General features: G+C 50.9%; 1 protein-coding gene and 1 pseudogene across 3 annotated transcripts; one reads left to right on the top strand and one right to left on the bottom strand.

The window, feature by feature from the left end:
• Positions 1-4,663: 4,663 nt before the first annotated feature.
• LOC132357229 (ADP/ATP translocase 3-like) lies at positions 4,664-6,099 on the bottom strand (annotated as a pseudogene).
• Positions 6,100-13,683: 7,584 nt separating this feature from the next.
• On the top strand, positions 13,684-17,411 carry LOC132356951 (uncharacterized). 3 transcript variants are annotated; one of them, XR_009500149.1, is made up of 2 exons: positions 13,684-14,907; positions 15,409-17,411. XR_009500149.1 is itself a non-coding variant. In XM_059910205.1 (2 exons), the coding sequence occupies exon 2, from the start codon at positions 15,531-15,533 to the stop codon at positions 16,320-16,322; it is 792 nt and encodes a 263-aa protein (XP_059766188.1). In that variant the 5' UTR covers positions 13,684-14,067; positions 15,409-15,530; the 3' UTR covers positions 16,323-17,411. The 3 variants fall into 3 exon arrangements, 2 of the variants coding, with proteins under 2 accessions (XP_059766188.1, XP_059766187.1); XM_059910205.1 differs by having other exon boundaries at positions 13,684-14,067; XM_059910204.1 differs by having other exon boundaries at positions 13,684-14,109.
• The last annotated feature ends 177 nt before the right edge of the window (positions 17,412-17,588 follow it).

Here is a 17,588-nt window from a genome sequence, read left to right as displayed (position 1 = left end):
GGCAGGGTCCAAGAGGGTCCGTGTGGTCTCCTGGGCTGGACGGAGCCGGGCGGCAGGGCCTTGTGGGCACGGGCCGTGGCTGTTTGAGTCCCCAGGAACCTCGGGGAGCCCCCGGGAACCAGTGGGTTAGGCGTCGGGGGGAGGGGGAGGGACGGCAGGCAGGACCCGAAGCTCCAGGACCCCTGGCAGCTCTGTGGGGGCTCGGGGCACCCAGACGGTTCAGAGAAGTCACGCGTGCCCTCCCAAGGACCAGCCGGCCACAGAAGGGTCCGGGCGTGAGGTCAGAGGCCCCTGCCAGGAACGCGGTGCAGGATTCCGGGGGTGGGGGGGGGGTGTCAGCCCACCTGCCTGAGATCCGTGTACCCCTGCCGGCCCGCAGCGGCCTGCCCTGGTCTAGGCGCTGAGGGACGTTTGGGGACCTGGGGGTGTGGGATGGCCGAGGGAAGGAGGACCGCCCAGCAGGAGTTCCAGAGCCCTCAGGCCCTGGGTGGGGTCTCGGAAAGGCAGGGAGAGCTGTCCTCCAGCTTAAGTCCCGGGCGGGGCGGCCCCCTGAGGGGCAAGGGCACCCCCTCCCTGTCCCACTCCCCTGCATCACTCCTGTGTCCTGTGAGCAGGCAGGAGGCGGGGTGGGGGTGGTGGGGGGGTGCTGTGAGTGGGAGGCTGTAGATGGGGCCCCGGGATGAGCCCTTCCTGCCCAGAGGCTGGCTCTGGACCCCCGGGGCCCTCGGTGCCGCCTGAGGAGGGCATCGGCCAGGGTGGAAGGCACTGCTCATCCGGGAGTATCCTCCCTGACCGTGAGACTGTGCGTTGTGCTCCTGCGCGTGCGTGCCCCGGGAGGGTGTGCCTTTGCGTTCGGCGAGTGTGCGCCTGCGCGCTCCGCCATTTTCTGCAGTCCCGAGCTTGTGTCCGGTGCCTATCGGGAAACGCGACCGTCCACACAGCGAAATGGCTACCGTGGGCGTGAGCGGCCTCGGCGGCGCTTCTCCCGCGGTCGTGCCCGCGCCTGCCGCTAGATGGCGCGCGAGGATCACAATTGGGCCGGGCTGCCCTTCCCCCGTGGCCTGGAGGACATGGGTGGTTCCAGCGTCCTCGGGGCTGAAGCAGCGCCCCCGACCGCGTGTGCACCCTCGCCGCAGTGCCGGCGGAGGCGGGAGAGAGGAAGGGAGCTGGGTGCCCGCAAGGAGCCAAAGGGGCTGTTTGGCGGGGTGCCCTGGTGTCGGCGGTGTCTGGGCACTGGGCGCTGGTCTTCAGAGCTGGCTGGGGCCGGGAGCTGTGGACTCGCGGGGAGGGCGGCTCGACCCTCCAGCCACGAGGGCCCTCGGGCGGAGATGCCTGCTCTGGGCGCTGGGGCTCCGTGGGCAAGCGGCTTGTTCCTAGGCGGCGGGGGAGGGAGGGGAGTGGGGTGGGCAGGGGCCTCCTGCAGAGCGGTGGAGCCTTTTCCTAGCTCAATGTTCATGCAGCCTGTCCGTGTTCTGTGGTAGAAAGTGAGTAGAAGCGGACTGAGGGGCGTGTCCTGGTTACCGAGTTGCAGAGCTAGGCTTCTTAAGTCTGGGACCTGTGCTTCTTTCATCACATTATGTATTGCTTCCAGTTCGTGGGTAGTTTTTACCCCTAAGGCCTTGGTGAGCCTGGTGGACACGTCCTGATAGCTCTGGCAGTCAGTCCAAACGTGAGGCAGGGGCGCCTCTTAAACTGTCCTATTTGTTATCAAACCTCCTGCCTCCCAGATGCTAATGATGGTGCGCCAACACCTCGATTCTATGTAGACATCTAGCATTACTATTCATGCCAGACAGACCCTCTGTGTCATTTAACTAAAGCTCAACTGTTACACTCCGGGTGACATGATTGTGGCTCTCGTTGTCTCCCTTTCCACAGTCAGGTTCTGCCTTTCAGCCTTATTTGATTTTTATTCTTTCTAGCAAAACCTCTCCCTGAATTAAGGCCAGGCACAGCACAGGTAATTTTGAGGTTTATATTTCAAGTCCTAAGAGCCCCCATTTCCCAGAGCACCAGCAGTTCAGGGAAGAGTACCGCCCCCATCCCTTATTCTCGGTAGAATCTGGCCTTTCCTTTTCAGCTAGCCCTCCCTCTTCCCCTTGTGCCCGATGTCTGGGCAAACTGGTAAGAAAGCCTGGGTGCTCCTTCCTTTGGCACCAGAGGGAGATTAGAACCACGTGTGCCCCTGACCACATGTGAAAACTCTCACCTCGACCCCGCCTCCTCACCATGGTAAAATCTCAGGCCACTCTCTATCCTTGCTCTCACAAGTCACTTCACAGCTGGTTGAGAGGCTTGTCCTGCTCTCTTGAGACCCCTTGATTCTGTAAGTAATGAACCATTTCTTGACTTCTTGGTGTGTGTGTGTGTGGTGTCATTGGCCTCCACGTCCAAAGCAAATTTTGGGTGGGGGTCTGTCTGTCTCTCAGGTTACATTGGTGGAAATTATGTGCAAGTCTATGGAACTGCCCCCCCCACCCCACCCCCCCACACACAACCAAGAGAGTCAATTACAGACAGTATCACAGGAAGCATGGCAGAGATTAGAGCCGCTCTGAAAGATGTAGGGGTGGTGGTCCCCATCATACCTCCATTTACTTTGCCAGTCTGTTCACTGCAGAAATTGGATGGATTCCGTAGAGTGACTGTATACCCCAGGCTTCACCAACTAGGAATTCCAGTTGTGGATGCTGTGTGCTGGACGTGGTATAATTGCTCAAGCAGATGAATAAGGCCTTAGGTCCATGTTACGTGGCCATTGGTTTGATGAGTGCATTCCTTTCTATTCCAACCAACCAAAGAAAGAGGATAAGAAGCAGTTCACAATTATGTGGACATCTTTATTTACAGTTTGGCCCACTACCATGTTAACTCTCCTGCCCTGTGTCATATCTGTACTCTCTTATAACATAGTACAAAGAGATGTGGATCATCTAGACAGCCCATAGAACATCAGTCAGATCAGTTACACTGACACCATCATACTGATTGGACAGGAAGAGTAAGAGGCCTCTCTGAGACACATGTGCTCAAGAGCATGGGAGATAAACGCTATGAAGACTCAGGGACCTGACATTTCAGTGAAGGTTTTAGGAGTCCAGTAAGCAGAGGCATGCCACGATGCCCCCTCCAAAGTACGAGACAAATCATTGCGTCGTGAATCCTCCACCACAAAGGAGAAAGGAGCACACCTGGTAGGCCCCAGGATTATTGCTGCGGTCCATGTATCAGGTGATGCAGAAGGCTGAGGGCTGGGGTGCAGGAGAGGAACCTGCAGCAGAGGTGGGGTGCAGGAAGGAACTTGCAGCAGAGGTGGGGTGCAGGAAGGAACCTGCAGCAGAGCTGGGGTGCAGGAGAGGAAGCTTCAGAAGAGGTGGGGTGCAGGAGAGGAGCCTGCAGCAGAGGTGGGGTGCAGGAGAGGAGCCTGCAGCAGAGGTGGGGTGCAGGAGAGGAGCCTGCAGCAGAGGTGGGGTGCAGGAGAGGAGCCTGCAGCAGAGGTGGGGTGCAGGAGAGGAGCCTGCAGCAGAGGTGGGGTGCAGGAGAGGAGCCTGCAGCAGAGGTGGGGCGCAGGAGAGGAACCTGCAGCAGGTCCAGGCTGTAGTGCAAGTAGCTGTGTGGACCATCTTATATGACAGACCCCATGGTGTCAGAGGTATCAGTAATGGGCAAGGATGCAGTGTCAAGTTCAAGGTCAGCCCCTGTAAGAGAATTGCCACTCAGTCCCCTGGGGTTCTGGAGGAGGGTCATGCCATCAGCATCAGAGATTATATGTCTTTCTAGAAATAGCCTCTGGTGTGTTTCTGGGCCCTGGTAGAGACGGATGCTTGACTATGGGACACCAACTGACTCTGTGTCTGGAACTTCTCATCATGAGCTGGGTCCTGTCAAGTCAAAATCAGATGGCCGATCAGCAACTCACTGTAGGATGGAAGTGGTGCATCTGGAATGCAGCCTGGGCAGGGACAGAGGTATAAGGTTTGCGAGCAGTAGCACAGGCCCTCATGTTACCCATCACAGTCATACCAGAGCTCCTCCCTCAGCTCACACTATGGCCACATGATCCCATACAGCCAGATGAAGAAGGAGGAGAAGGTCTAAGCTTGGCTTTTGGATGGATTTGCTTGGTCTTTGGGTACAAGTTGAAAATGGATGGCAATTACATTCAAGCCACACCTAGGGATGTCCCTGAAAGAAAAGGGGGAGGGAAGATCTAAACCCCTAAAATGGGTTAGGGTGGAGGTACAAGGGGTGTTTTTTGTTTTTCTTTTGTCTGTGTCCTGGTTTTATTGTTTTGCAGCAGAATGCCCAACATCGAACATAATTGCAACTATTTGGCTGTGCCAAAGATAATAATGCTTAAGTACAAATGGGAGACATGATTTTTTTAAATAAATATTTAAATAGAAGTTGGTCCTACGACCACCTGAAGTCTAGGTCTGGTCGGAGCTGCCTCACCTGTGGACCCGTGAAGACATCATGATTCCACTCCCTCCCTAATCAGTACATGGACACAGGGTGCCAATGGTCGTGATCACAATGAGCCTTTTGCCAGAGCCACCTCCACCTCTCCACAAACATGGTGAAATTTCTCGAAGATCAATGGTCCATAAAAGTTAAGTATTCTACGTGGTTCTCTTGGTCTGTGTGTCCAGCGGGGTGGGGCCTAGATGACCTCCTTCAGGTCATCATACAGGACCAGCATGAAGGCACCACCCATGAGGCAGAGGACGTTGGACAGGCGCCCTTGAAGAAGGCTTTGCCCCTTTCGTCTTTGAAGATCTTCTGCTAGCAGTTAAGGGCCCCCCTGTACATGATGTTGGCTCCTTTGTGCCCTGACTGCATCATCATCCGCCACCACTTGGTGCTGAAGGGGTAGGAGACCATGCTGGCCACCGCTGTCATGTTCTTAGAGTCAAGGAGCATGACTTTGGCGCTGTCGTACATGCCAAAGTAGGTGGCCTGGTAGATGATGCTCTGCACGGAGACGCTGAAGCCCTGGCACAGACCCCGGATGCCATCGGACCTGGTGATCTGCACCAGTCTCCTAATCCTTTGAACTCGATGTCAGATTTCCCGAAGTCAGCCGCCAGGTGGGTTCTGGTGAAATCCAGGGGGTAGACGAAGCAAGAGGGAGGTGGATCTGGCCACCCCACCAGAGGCCAGATTGCCAGCAAAATACTTCCAGAACTGCGTGTGCTTGTCCAAGGCCCCCAGGAAGCTCTGCTTATACTTATCCTTGAAGGCGGAGTTGAGGACTTGAGTGGGAAGTAGTGGATGACCCAGGTTGTCCGTCCAGAAGGACAGCACACCCTGCTCCTTGGGGATGCGCACGATGCAGTCCACGATGCCCTTGTACTGCTTGTCGGCTGCAATCTGCTTGCTGGTGTGCTGCAGCTGCACAGCAGTTTTACCCACTCCATCGGGGCCACAGCCATCTGGGAGATGGTGGCGGCAATGCCTCTGGCCAGGAGGTCCTTGGCAAAGGAGAGGGCCTGTTTCGTTGTGGTGGCAGAACGGGCAGCTCAGTGAGTGGAGAACAGAGCGGAGGCACAGAGAGCTGGAGGGTGGGCGCTGCCGGTCAGCCCTGTTGCCGCTGGGACCGAAAATGCAGGCCTGGCATCCCATACAAGATGGTGTACTGTCAGGGGATATACTTCAGACTGAAGGATGTGTCTGGGTGGGCGCATGAGCGTGGGATCCTCTGGTATCACACATTGCATCACCCAGAAGCTGCTAGCTTTGTAGCATGCCACAGTGTCCTGCTGAGGGTGCAGCTGAAGCACATGCTTAGAGGCGATACTCTGCAGTGATGGGGTGCCATCCTCCAGAATGCAATATATGCACTGTATCTGAGACCTCCACGTGGCACTGTGTTCCCAGTAGGAAGAATACGTGGGACTGGGAGCCAAGGGGTGGAAGCCAGAGTGGCCCCGCTTTCCATCTTTCCTAGTGACCTACTCAGGTGGACATTGTGTGTCACATCTCCTTAGCTCTGGACTTTGCAGGAGAGGATATTCTGGTCCCTAAAGACAGTGCACTCTCACCAGGAGACACAGCCAGAGTCCTGTGGTGCTTGTAGATATGACTGCTGCCCGGCATTTTTTTTGCTCCCTGTGTCCAGAGAGCAGCAGGCAGAAAGAGTCGCCATTTCAGCAGGGGTAAGCCACACTTATCAAGGAAGAGGCAGAACTGCTCTGACAGCTGCGGCAGGCAGCAATGTGTGCGCAACACAGATGGTGTGCTTAGGTGACTTGGTGCTCATTTGCCCAGCTGTGCCTGTGAATGGCCAAGTGCAGCAGTTCTGCCCTGAGAAGGGTATGGATGCCAGGGACTAAGGCCTCAGGGATGAAGGAGAGTGACCAAGACTGCAGAGGTGATAGCAGAGGGTGAGGGAAGCCTAGAATGGGCGCTGGAGGAGGGAGGTAACGAGTAGCTGTCACAACTGCAAGACCAACTGCATCGATGGCGTTGTACTTCGTCCCACCAATTTCTCTCTTCTAAGTGGACACTCAAGAAGACAGGCACGTGGGAGCCACGGAGAAACTGCTCCCTGAACATGTGTCCCTGGAACAGTGGATCTGTGTGGCGCAAGGGGTGGACTGGGGCAGCTACGGAAGCTCACCACTTAGATGTCACTTTAAGAGAGGGGTTCAGTCCGCTGACAGCGTCCAGATGCAATGCTTTCAGGATCCACTGCAGCATTTGCACAGAGGTCACGCTATTCCCAGGCAGCACCCAGTCTACGACTTAGCACAGCAGGGCTACCAGAATCATTTCTGCTCAGTGTGGGACTCCTCAATGGGCCGTCTTTGCACCAGAGCTCCCAGTGGGCTGGCCAAGACTTTCTCAAAGCTGCACCATCGTCTAAGGCGCTCCCTTCCAGCCCTTCTTCTATCTCCCTATCCTTCCACAGGTGTCGTACATTCACTGTGGTCTGAAGGCTCTTCCTGCCTACCCCCCTTTATCTTTCTCAATAAATCTTTTGCACTTTCTAACTCCATCTTGGCTTCCTGGAGGACCTGAACTGACACATTTCATTTGAGGCAAGAGAGTACTCCGTCTCTTCTTCCATGGCAAAGGTAGGAGAAAAGCCAAAACACTCTTTCCTCCTAAAAATTTCCTTTAAAAATTACCTTCGAAATATTTTCTCTTCTCTTAAATAGCATTGATGGGATGGTGCTTGCTGCAGTGGCCTTACCATATTTTAGTAAATTCAGCACCGTAGGGGGTTTGTTTGAGGGATTTGGGAGCTGATCACACGCAACGAGCTTTATTGGGTTGCATGTGCTCCGTAGCACGAGACCATCCAGAGGCTTATGGGTGGGCTAAGGAAACACCACCCAGAAGGAGAGGAGGGTAAGGTAACTGTTAAGGGAGAGGGAATCAGAGAGGAGGCTTAAATGTCTTGGTGATGGCACTCAGCAGCATGGCAGGGAGTCTCTAGGTCAGAGAATTCTGAAGGGCAGCAGTGGCTTGGCGTCTTATCCATGGCCAGCGGATGTGGGGTAAGGTGTCCTGGGAATTGCAAGGCAGGCAGGCCCTAATTGACTAATAATCTGCTGGTCTGGGCTATTTTAAAAATAATTTAATGTGTAAAAACTGGAGTTTGGCACCAGTGGGATTTTGAGCTAATGAATCTCAGCCTGCAACGAAGAAATAGAAAAGCGAGGGGCCAATACACAGAGGCCATCTGAGGCTGATTTATATAACAAGCATTTTGATGTATTTCTGTTGAGAACGGAGACCGCGCAGGGACTGAGCACCTCCTGTCCTCAGGTTTGGGCTAAAACCCTGAGGAGACAGGCAACATTCCATTTAACATCCTGTTACATATTTAACAAATATGTACTCAATACATATGCATATAGCTATGTTCTGCCACGCATTGCCCCAGGTGCCAGAGCTACAATGGATAGCGAAACCACTCACGGTTCCTGCCATCATGGAGCTTTGAATTGCGGGAGGAATTGCACAAGTACATATGTAATCATCATGTTAAGTGCCTGAGAAAGGCAGGTACTACAAGACTGCTACAAGAGTGTGTTAGAGAGGAACTTAAGTTAGATGGAGGCAGGAGTGCCAGTTGAGGTGCCCTTGGTGAAGGGACATGAATGCTGAGACCTGAAGGATGAGTAGGAGTTGGCCAGGCAAAGAGTGAGGGAGGTTGTGCTCAGGCAAAAAGAACAGAGCATGCAGTGGGCACAAAAGTGACCTCTACCTCAGCCACCCACTTCTGCTGTCACTTTCCAGGCTTTGTCATCTCATGTAACTGCCCCCACCTTGATAATCAGTGATTCAAGCTTCCCACTCTGATTACAGACTCCCCGCTGTGGTCTTCTTCCAACCTCTTCAGGGCCTTCAGGCATTGCCTTTCTCTGTCTCTCCCTATCTGTCAGCCATCTCCTTTTTCACTTAATCTTTATTTAAATGACTTTACTCAGGTATAATTAAAATGCACATATTTAAAGTGTACAGTTTGATAAAGCTTTCTCATACCCCTTTGAAGTCCCTCCCTCCTGTATCCTGCAACCTTGCTAAACTCACTTATTACTTCTAGCAGCTTTTTCTTGGTAGATTCTATGAGATTTTTCTACATAGAAAATGTTGCCTTCAGATAACAGCAGTTTGACTTCTTTTCTAATAATGAATACCTTTTACTTCTTTTTCTTAACATGAGACAGAACTCTTCTCTGTCTTAGAAAGGCTTTTTGCTTAGCTCCTTAGCTTCTGACTCAGTCCTCTACCTCTTCTTTGTCATTGCAACCTTGGCTCCTTAAGTCTCCAATTTTGTGTCTCCAGGCCTGTGAGACCACTGAAAGCTGTGCTGGTTTTTTGGTCCCCAGATATATCCATCTACCTGGATGAAGCCTGGATTCTCAGCCTCCTTCACTGCCCTAGAACTGGCAAATGTCCCCAGAGGAGAAGAAGCTGCAAAATATCAGTGTACCTTTCCATGGTTCTCCTTTCTCCTGCACGTTGGCCCCTTAAGTTCTGATCACTTCGGTAGGTCTCCAGTGGTTTAAACTGATCTTTTTCGTCATATTTTTAAAAATTGTTTTTGCTATTTAGAATGTTATTATTATTAAATATTGCACATATACAAAAGAAAGATAATGTATCGTGTACATTAACAGTCCAAGGAATAGTAGAAAACCAAACGCCCATGAGTCTGTAACAGAGGAGAACAAACCTAACTCCATATTCGATCTATTCCTTTAGCTCTAATCTCTGTGCTTAGTCATGCTGGCTCTGAACCTTTGTCTCTTCAATCAGTAAAAGAACATTGCCCATAGCCTGAAATATACAATAGTCTTTTCTCAAGGCTCTGCCTCCCAGGCTTAACCTTTAAAGCCATAACACCTTCATTCATTTAGACATAAAAAGTTATAGAACAGAAAATCACATTTGTCTTATTGAAGGTTTACAGGAACTCCGTGACCTGACCTACCTGGACGCCTACAAGGACAAGGGACTATCACATCCTCTCTGGGGTCTGGCCAGCACCAAGAGGTCTGCAACAACCAGCCACACCCTCTCCCCTTTTAGTATAAAAGAAGCCTGAATTCTACCTTGGGGAAAATGGTTCTTTGGGATATGAATCTGCGATCTTCTCAGTCTGCTGGCTTTCTGAATAAAGTCGCTGTTCCTTGCCTCAACACCTTGTGTCTCCATTTAGTGGCCTGTCATGTGCCGAATGGTATGAGCTTGGACTCGGTAACAAATCCACCATGAAGGTAAGCTTTAGGTACAGAGCCCCCCGACCCTCCTCACTTATATTCAGCCCTAGTCCACCCTCGTGCCACTATTCTACATTATTGTTATTTTAAAAATTCATTTAAAATGAGATATAATTGACGTATGACTGTGGAAGTTTAAGGCGTACAGTGCGTTGACTTCATACATTTATATGTTGCAATGTGTTACCACCTTAGGGTTAGCTAACATGTCTGTCACATCACATAATTTTATTTATTTATTTATTTATTTATTTTTGGCTGTGTTGGGTCCCCGTTTCTGTGCGAGGGCTTTCTCTAGTTGCGGCAAGCGGGGGCCACTCCTCATCGCGGTGCGCGGGCCTCTCACTGTCGCGGCCTCTCTTGTTGCGGAGCACAGGCTCCAGACGCGCAGGCTCAGCAATTGTGGCTCACGGGGCCCAGTTGCTCCGCGGCATGTGGGATCTTCCCAGACCAGGGCTCGAACCCGTGTCTCCTGCACTGGCAGGCAGATTCTCAACCACTGCGCCACCAGGGAAGCCCACATCACATAATTATCATTTATTTTTTGTGGTGGGGACACGTGTCATGTTTTAATGGGATTTTCCTGTTGTTCTCTATAGGAGCATTTGTCTGCCAAAAACTACCCTGTCATACCCATAAGCAGAAGTCAAATCAATAAAATCATGACCCCTTCAATGTTTCTCAAATTTTACCACCTGTTCTCATCTCTTCTACCACCATGTAGTCCAAATTAAGACCATATATCCCCTATATTAGTCCAACAGCCTCCTAAGTTGATCTTGTATCCACTTTGCCTCCTTCTTATGCGTTCCTCATGTAGCAGCCAGAATTATTTTTAAAAAACAAATCATATTATGTTACTTCCATGCTCAAAACCCTTCAGTTGCTTCCTACTGCTTTCTTACCATAAAATGAAAAACATCTTTAATCACAATAAATGGCATTTGCTGAGTTGTGATCATGCTCAATGTACCAGGCACAGTATCGTTTGATTTTCAGAGTAATGCAAATGATTATTTCCATTATTTCCCTTGTTTATACCAATGAGTAAGTGGAAATCTATAAAGTTGAATTGGATTGGTTAAGGACACAGTTAGAAGCGGTGAAGCTGGAATTCCAAGCCAGGCCTTTTCAGCTCCAATGTACGTGTTTGAAACAGTTGTATAGATATAGATATATAGACACCTGACTTCTTCAGGGCAGGCAGGTAGGCTGGAGACCCAGGGAAGAGTTAATGTTACAGCTTGAGTCCGAACGCAGTCTGGAGGCAGAATTTCTTCCTCGTGGAGGGACTTCAGTCTTTTCTCTTAAGACCTTCAACTCTTTGGATGCAGTGCACTCAGATTATGGAAAATAATCAGCTTTATTTATAGTCCACTGATTCAAATGTTAAGCACATCTAAAACTACCTTCACAGCAACATCTAGAGACATGTTTAACCAAGCAACTGGGCAGTACAGCCCAGCCAAGTTGACACATAAAATCAACCACCATACTCCCTGACTATATTTTCATTGTAAAGAATTCAAACAATGGGAAGTGTAGAGAAGAAATACCGAGAGTCACACTCCCACCTCTGTCCCCTACCCTCCACAGAGATGAACACTGTCAACCTCTCAGTGAACATCCTTCCAGAGCTCTGCCTATTCCTTTACCATTCATACATATAAACATATATATATATATATATATATATATATAATATATAATATATATATATATATTATATATATAATTTGGTTTATTTTATTTAAATGGGATCATTCTATAAGTATTGTTTGTGTCTTGTTTTCCCTCTTGATTGGTAAGTCACATATATTTATCTTTTATTTTTTTACTTGGACAAAACATTTATTCAGTGCTTACAATATTAGGTGATACAATTGAGTAAAAAGCAAAAGTCCATCTTTGACCCCCTTCCTGAACCTCGCCCTCTTCCTCAAAGGTAAACACTGTTATCGTTTGGTGTGTCCACATGCAAACTTTGGACACAATATTACACACGGAGCTGAAGATGACAGAGTGTGACTCTGCATCCCCTTCATGTGCTCTATTCTTCTCCATCCTTACCCCTGCATAATTTATGTCAAGAATGGCATGTTATGACATTGATATTATGTCATGAGACAAAGTCTATATTAATAAGAGAGAAGCTTGTTTGTCTTGCAAGTGTGACACTATGAAGCATATGAGAAGCTTAAGACTATTCCTATGGAGGACTGTCAGTGACTGATGGCTGTAAGAATCACCCTTTCCTTTCAAACCTGGGGCCAGGAGCTATTAGCTCCCAGGTTGGGGGACGGGTATATAAAGGTCAAGAATAATTTTTCAACCAGAAAGCCAAGACTTTGTTTTACTGTGTGGATTTATCACACAATTATCTGCAGGAACTTTCCAACGGAAGATATCAGGGGAAGGGAGGATTTTGAGATGGGGAGCTTATCCTGGGTTATCAGGATGGGCCTTAAATCCAATCACAACTGTCCTTATAAGACAGAAGCAGAGGAGATCTCTTTCTCTCTCTCTCTCTCTCTCTCTCTCTCTCTCTCTCTCTCTCTCTCTCTCTCTCACACACACACACACACACACACACACACACACACACACATATACATACAGAGGAGGAGAAGGTGTTGTGAAGGAGCACAAAGAGATTGGAAGATGCTGACCTTGAAGGCGGACCTTGAAGTGATGCAGACACAAGGCAAGGAATGCTGGCAGCCAACAGAAGCTGGAAGAGGCAAAGAAGAATTCTACTCTAGAGCCTCCAGAGGTAGCTCAGCCCTGTCAACCTTGGATTCAGCTCAGTGATAATAATTTTGAATTTCTGGCCTCCAGAACTGTGATAGAATAAATTTCTGTTGTTTTATACCACCCAGTTTGTGGTAATTCATTAGAGCAGCCATAGAAAACTCATACAGGACCAAGTCTAACTGTTCAAGTGTCAGCCACAACTTCCATACACACCTAGTGTGTCAGTGCTAAATGTCAGATGGTCACAGAGGAGGTAGGAGCTTTGGAAAGGCAATTGCCAACATGCTTGGATCCACAGGCTCCAGGGGTAGGAACAATGCATAAAGATTTTGACCTTGGGGATCTCCCTGAGACTGAGGAATGGGAAGAGAAGTTAAAGGGGAATCTGAGGACTTGGATCAATGTTTACTCCCCTGTGAGTGGTTTGTGAGGTAGACAAAGGAAGGCAACAGTAAATAGAGTTACAGGGCCCTCATTCTTTAAGCGAGCACTCTAGGGGAGAGGCTTGGTCAGAGGCCAGTGATTCGAGGGACCATATTAATAAATTCTTAATTAATTAGTGGCACTTTGGCAGAATCTTGAAGCTGTAATGAATCTGCCATCACCATGGTGCACAAGAAATCTAGGGGACGTGGGATGACTATGCATGGCAGGATGCTGGGAAAATGGAGACAGAGACTGACTGGAGATCAAGATGCCCTAGACCACCTCAGAGGCCACCTATGGTTGTATGTAAGGCTCAGGGGAAAGGGGGAAGACATAGAAATAGTCACTGCTATTCGTACTCTGTTTAATGCCCTTTAAATCAATCTTGGGAACTTTAAAGGAACCAGTTAATAATAATAACTTTAGAAAGACAAATGGCCAAGATTCCTCTGAATGAATATTCCCTTGTTAGTTTTGGATTTGACAAAGTAACTTTCCCCAAACCTTTAAACGTTGGCCACAAAACTAATCAAACACTCCTAAGCATTTAAGGAAAATTACCTGTATATCGGACTGTCTTTACTGTTTCAAATACCCTTAAAAGCCTGGAGGAGAGAAGCTTTAACTGTCAGGCTCACAGAGACAGGGGGCTAGAATCCAAGTCTGTGACCGCACTAGGACCTCCCACCAGCAGAGGGCAGTGGTCCAGACAGCGCGGCCTCTTGACTGGCCGAGGGAGGAAGGCTCTGAGAAGTGATGGGGGTGCCGCTAAGCCCGCTGCAGCCCCTCACAAGCCTGAACGGCTCAGGAAGCGCTTTCCCCACAGGATGCTGGGGAACAGAAGGTGTTTCTCCTCGATTCCTGCAGGGAATACGTGTGCGCGGTACACATACCGTCCAAACGGGGGCGGCTCACAACCCGTCCGGATGTCCCAACCAGAGTTAAAGTGGGCTTGCCGAGGCAGCTCTGGGGAGTTGCTCCGGGCGGCGATGGATTCAGCCAGGTTATAACGCTCTGGCACGGCTTTTTCCCATTGAGAACACTCAGGGAGGAAGACAAGATCCGATGGAGCATTGCGGCTGGAGAGGCGTGGAGGCGGGAGGAGCGGAGACACCCAGTACAGGGAGCCCTCCACATCCCAAAGGAAGAAGTTGCATTCCTTTTTTCCTTTGTTTCTCTTTTGGGAAATCCTGTTAGTGCTCTTTTCCTCACGGTTTCCACTTCTTTGTCTTCCTGGGAGAGTTACTCAGTGTTAACTTTCAGCTCTCTAATTTGGTCATCAACGGTGTCATTCCTTCTATCGGAATATTTTATTTTATTTTATTTTATTTTTGGCTGCATTGGGTCTTCATTGCTGCGCTGGACTTTCTCTAGTTGCCACTAGAGGGGGCTACTCTTCCTTGCGGTGCGCGGGCTTCTCGTTGCAGTGGCTTCTCTTGTTGTGGAGCGCGGGCTCTAGGCGCTCAGGCTTCAGTAGTTGCAACACGCAGGCTCAGTAGTTATGGCACGCGGGCCCTAGAGCATGCAGGCCTCAGTAGTTGCGGTGTGCAGACCCTAGAGTACGCAGGCTTAAGTAGTTGTGGCGCGCAGGCTCAGTAGTTATGGCACACGGGCTTAGTTGCTCCGCAGCATGTGGGATCTTCCTGGACCAGGGATTGAACCCGTGTCCCCTGCATTGGGAGGCGTATTCTTAACCACTGAGCCACCAGGGAACCAGAATATTTTCTTAATTCAGGCAACAGAATTTTTAAATTTCAAGAATTCCCATGACTTCTTTTCAAATTAGCCTCTAGTATTCTCCAGGTTAGTTAGTTAGCTATGTCCCTAGTCTGTTGTTAGTGGCAACAAAGACACTGCTCCCAGAAGGCTTCTGGAGTGAGCATTGACCTTGGCAGCAACCTAGAGGAGACTCCCTGATTTGACATTGCAACCCGTGCAGGGATACGGCACTGAAGCTGTCACTGCAGAGAATGGACAGCTAATGGTGTTGGTGCGTTTAAGATTTTAGTTCTTTGACTAGCCTGTCCAGGGCCTAGAAGCTGTCTGGGCTGGCTACCTATTAGCTTCAAGGGCCCAAATACCTGTGGCCATAGAACCTCAATACTTAATTTGCAAAGTGAACAAACATGCTCAAAGTGAAACCTTTTGGAGGCTAACTAGGTCTGGCATTTTCAGACTTGGCTGAGGAAATACTGTTTTTGGCAAAGGCCACCCACACCCTGAGGAATTCTTGAACCACCATTCAGTCACCCAGGGAAATTCCTCCTATGCTTCCAGTTGTCCCTTAGCGTCTCCTTTCCTCCTCATGTCCTTGGGGCTGAGGTTTTGGATGTAATCAGTGCATGTTCCTTATTAGGGGAAGGACACTGAAGACTCCCTTTATGGAATATTGGTTATGAAAGCTATTTTCATTTTCTTTAAGAGATACTGATTTAAGTTTAAGCTGTCGCTGAAGTCTGGACTTTAAGATTTGTGACTCATTTCTTTACAGAAGTGAGCGAAACTTTTGGTATACCGCTCCCCAGCCTCTCTGAGATCCGGATGTGAGGAAGTACTGCAAGCGCTCATCGCGCCCTATGGCCTCCAGTGCAACCTGGAGCTTCTCGATGCCTCATGCAGTGGGCCAGAGCCCCTCCCTGGACCCCCACAAATCCATCTGCCATGGCCAACAGCCTCCACCAGATCACAGCAGCCCCAGCGCCTCCCCTCTCAGCACCACTTACGCCCCTCGTGGCCAGGCAGCTCCTCCCCGCCCTGCCCCCGACTACATCCCCCCATACACCCTCCCCCACCCACCACCTGCTGGCGATCCGCTCTGGGCCCTGCAAGCCGGGCGCCCCCCCCATGCTTAGAGATCAGACTGCCTCTCTCACCTCCCCACACCGGGGAGTCCTCCCCCGAGCACCCTCAGAGCCAGGGGCTCTCGCCTCTTGCACCCCAGACGCAGAGTCCACCCGTCTTGCCCCCGCCCACCCGGGAGCCGGAGCCCCCTTCCTGCCACGAGCGTCCGCCACCCCCACCCCCCGCCCCGGCGGGAGCTCCCCCAACGCCTACCGCACCCGCGCCCGGGAGTCCTCCCCATCGACCCGCGCCTGCGCCAGGAGTAGCTCCGCCTTCCTCCCGCCACACGCAGCAGCCGTTAGCCCTCGCCTCGTGTCTCGGCCCGGGGAGGGGGCCCGAGAGTCCTCCCCATCGACCCGCGCCTGCGCCAGGAGTAGCTCCGCCTTCCTCCCGCCACACGCAGCAGCCGTTAGCCCTCGCCTCGTGTCTCGGCCCGGGGAGGGGGAGTGGCCCGCCCGTCGCGTCCTCCCCACCCCCACAGCCAGTCGTCCTCTCCTCTGGCCCCCAAAGCCGGCCCCACCCGCCCAGGAGGAAGCCCTCCGCTCAGGGCCCCCCCACGCTTAGCCATTACCCCACCCTCTGCACCCCGACTCCAGAACACCCCCCACCAGCCACCCTGGCAGCCAGCGGTCCTCCCCTCAGACCCGCACACTGGGGGACCCTTCCCTCAGCCCCCCTTCAGCCCGCTGCCCTCCGCCGCCCCTCCCCCACTCCCCATCGAGCAGCCCGTACCCCTCCCCCCACCCCCACTCCTTCCCAGCGCCCCCGGTACCTGCGGAGTCCAGCAGCCGGCAAAGCCCCCGCCTGTCTCCTGACTTTCTCTGACTCTGTGGATGACGCCGGAGTCCCGCTCAGAAGGGGCTGAAGAGCTCGTCTCAGCACTGCAGCCAGGAACTGTGCAGCCCACTGTCCCAGGCACTCTGTGCGAACGCCACGTGGGTTTCCGGGTGCTCCCGGAAGCCCGAGGAAGATGAGGGAGAAAGTTCTAGACGTCTCCTTACACAGAAAGTGGTTGGATCAGAAGAGCACGTGAGGAGGCGCTTTGCTACGGAAGCTGCAGTAGCCACGCGCACTGAGGGCGTGAGGTCCCAAGGCTTGGCGCCTCCGGAAGCAAAAGACACGCCCATTGGCCTTCCACCAATAGGAAGGCCTCCCTGCAAGGCTGCGGAGTGGGAGGAGCAAACTTGCAGATGCAGAGCCCATGGTGGCACATAGGTCAATCTGTCTTTACAGGTGGGTTTGTACCGTGATTGATAATGTCAGAAACCTATTGTTTTTCCTTTTTCTTTTTTTTTAATTTTTGAATTTTATTTTATTTATTTTTTTATACAGCAGGTTCTTATTAGTTATCCATTTTATACATATTAGTGTACATATGTCAATCCCAACCTCTCAGTTCATCACAGCACCGCCCCCACCACTTTCCCACCTGGGTGTCCATACGTTTGTGCTGTACATCTGTGTCTCTATTTCTGTCCTGCAAACCGGTTCATCTGTACCATTTTTCTAGGTTCCACATATGTGCATTAATATACGATATTTGTTTCTCTCTTTCTGACTTCCTTCACTCTGTATGACAGTCTCTAGATCCATCCACGTCTGTACAAATGACCCAATTTCATTCCTTTGTACCGCTCAGTAATAAATAGTAATAAAGCTCTTCTTTATATGGACTGATTTCTTGTCTAGTTGTATCAACTAGCCATCTTCTCACACGGCAGAAGAGGATGAGGCAGCTGTCTGGGGTCTCTTTTATAAGGGCAATAATCTCATTCATGACGGCTCCCCCCTCATGAGCTAATCACTTCCCAGGGCCCCACCTCCAAATCC

Source organism: Balaenoptera ricei, chromosome X, assembly GCF_028023285.1.
Source record: "Balaenoptera ricei isolate mBalRic1 chromosome X, mBalRic1.hap2, whole genome shotgun sequence".
Classification (NCBI taxonomy): Eukaryota; Metazoa; Chordata; class Mammalia; order Artiodactyla; family Balaenopteridae; genus Balaenoptera; species Balaenoptera ricei.
The sequence above is the reverse complement of the archived record's forward strand: the minus strand, read 5'-3'. Positions and strand labels throughout refer to the sequence as shown.

Coding starts and splice junctions, on each gene's coding strand:
- LOC132356951 (XM_059910205.1), top strand. CDS start 15,531: ATGCAGTGGGCCAGAGCCCCTCCCTGGACCCCCACAAATCCATCTGCC.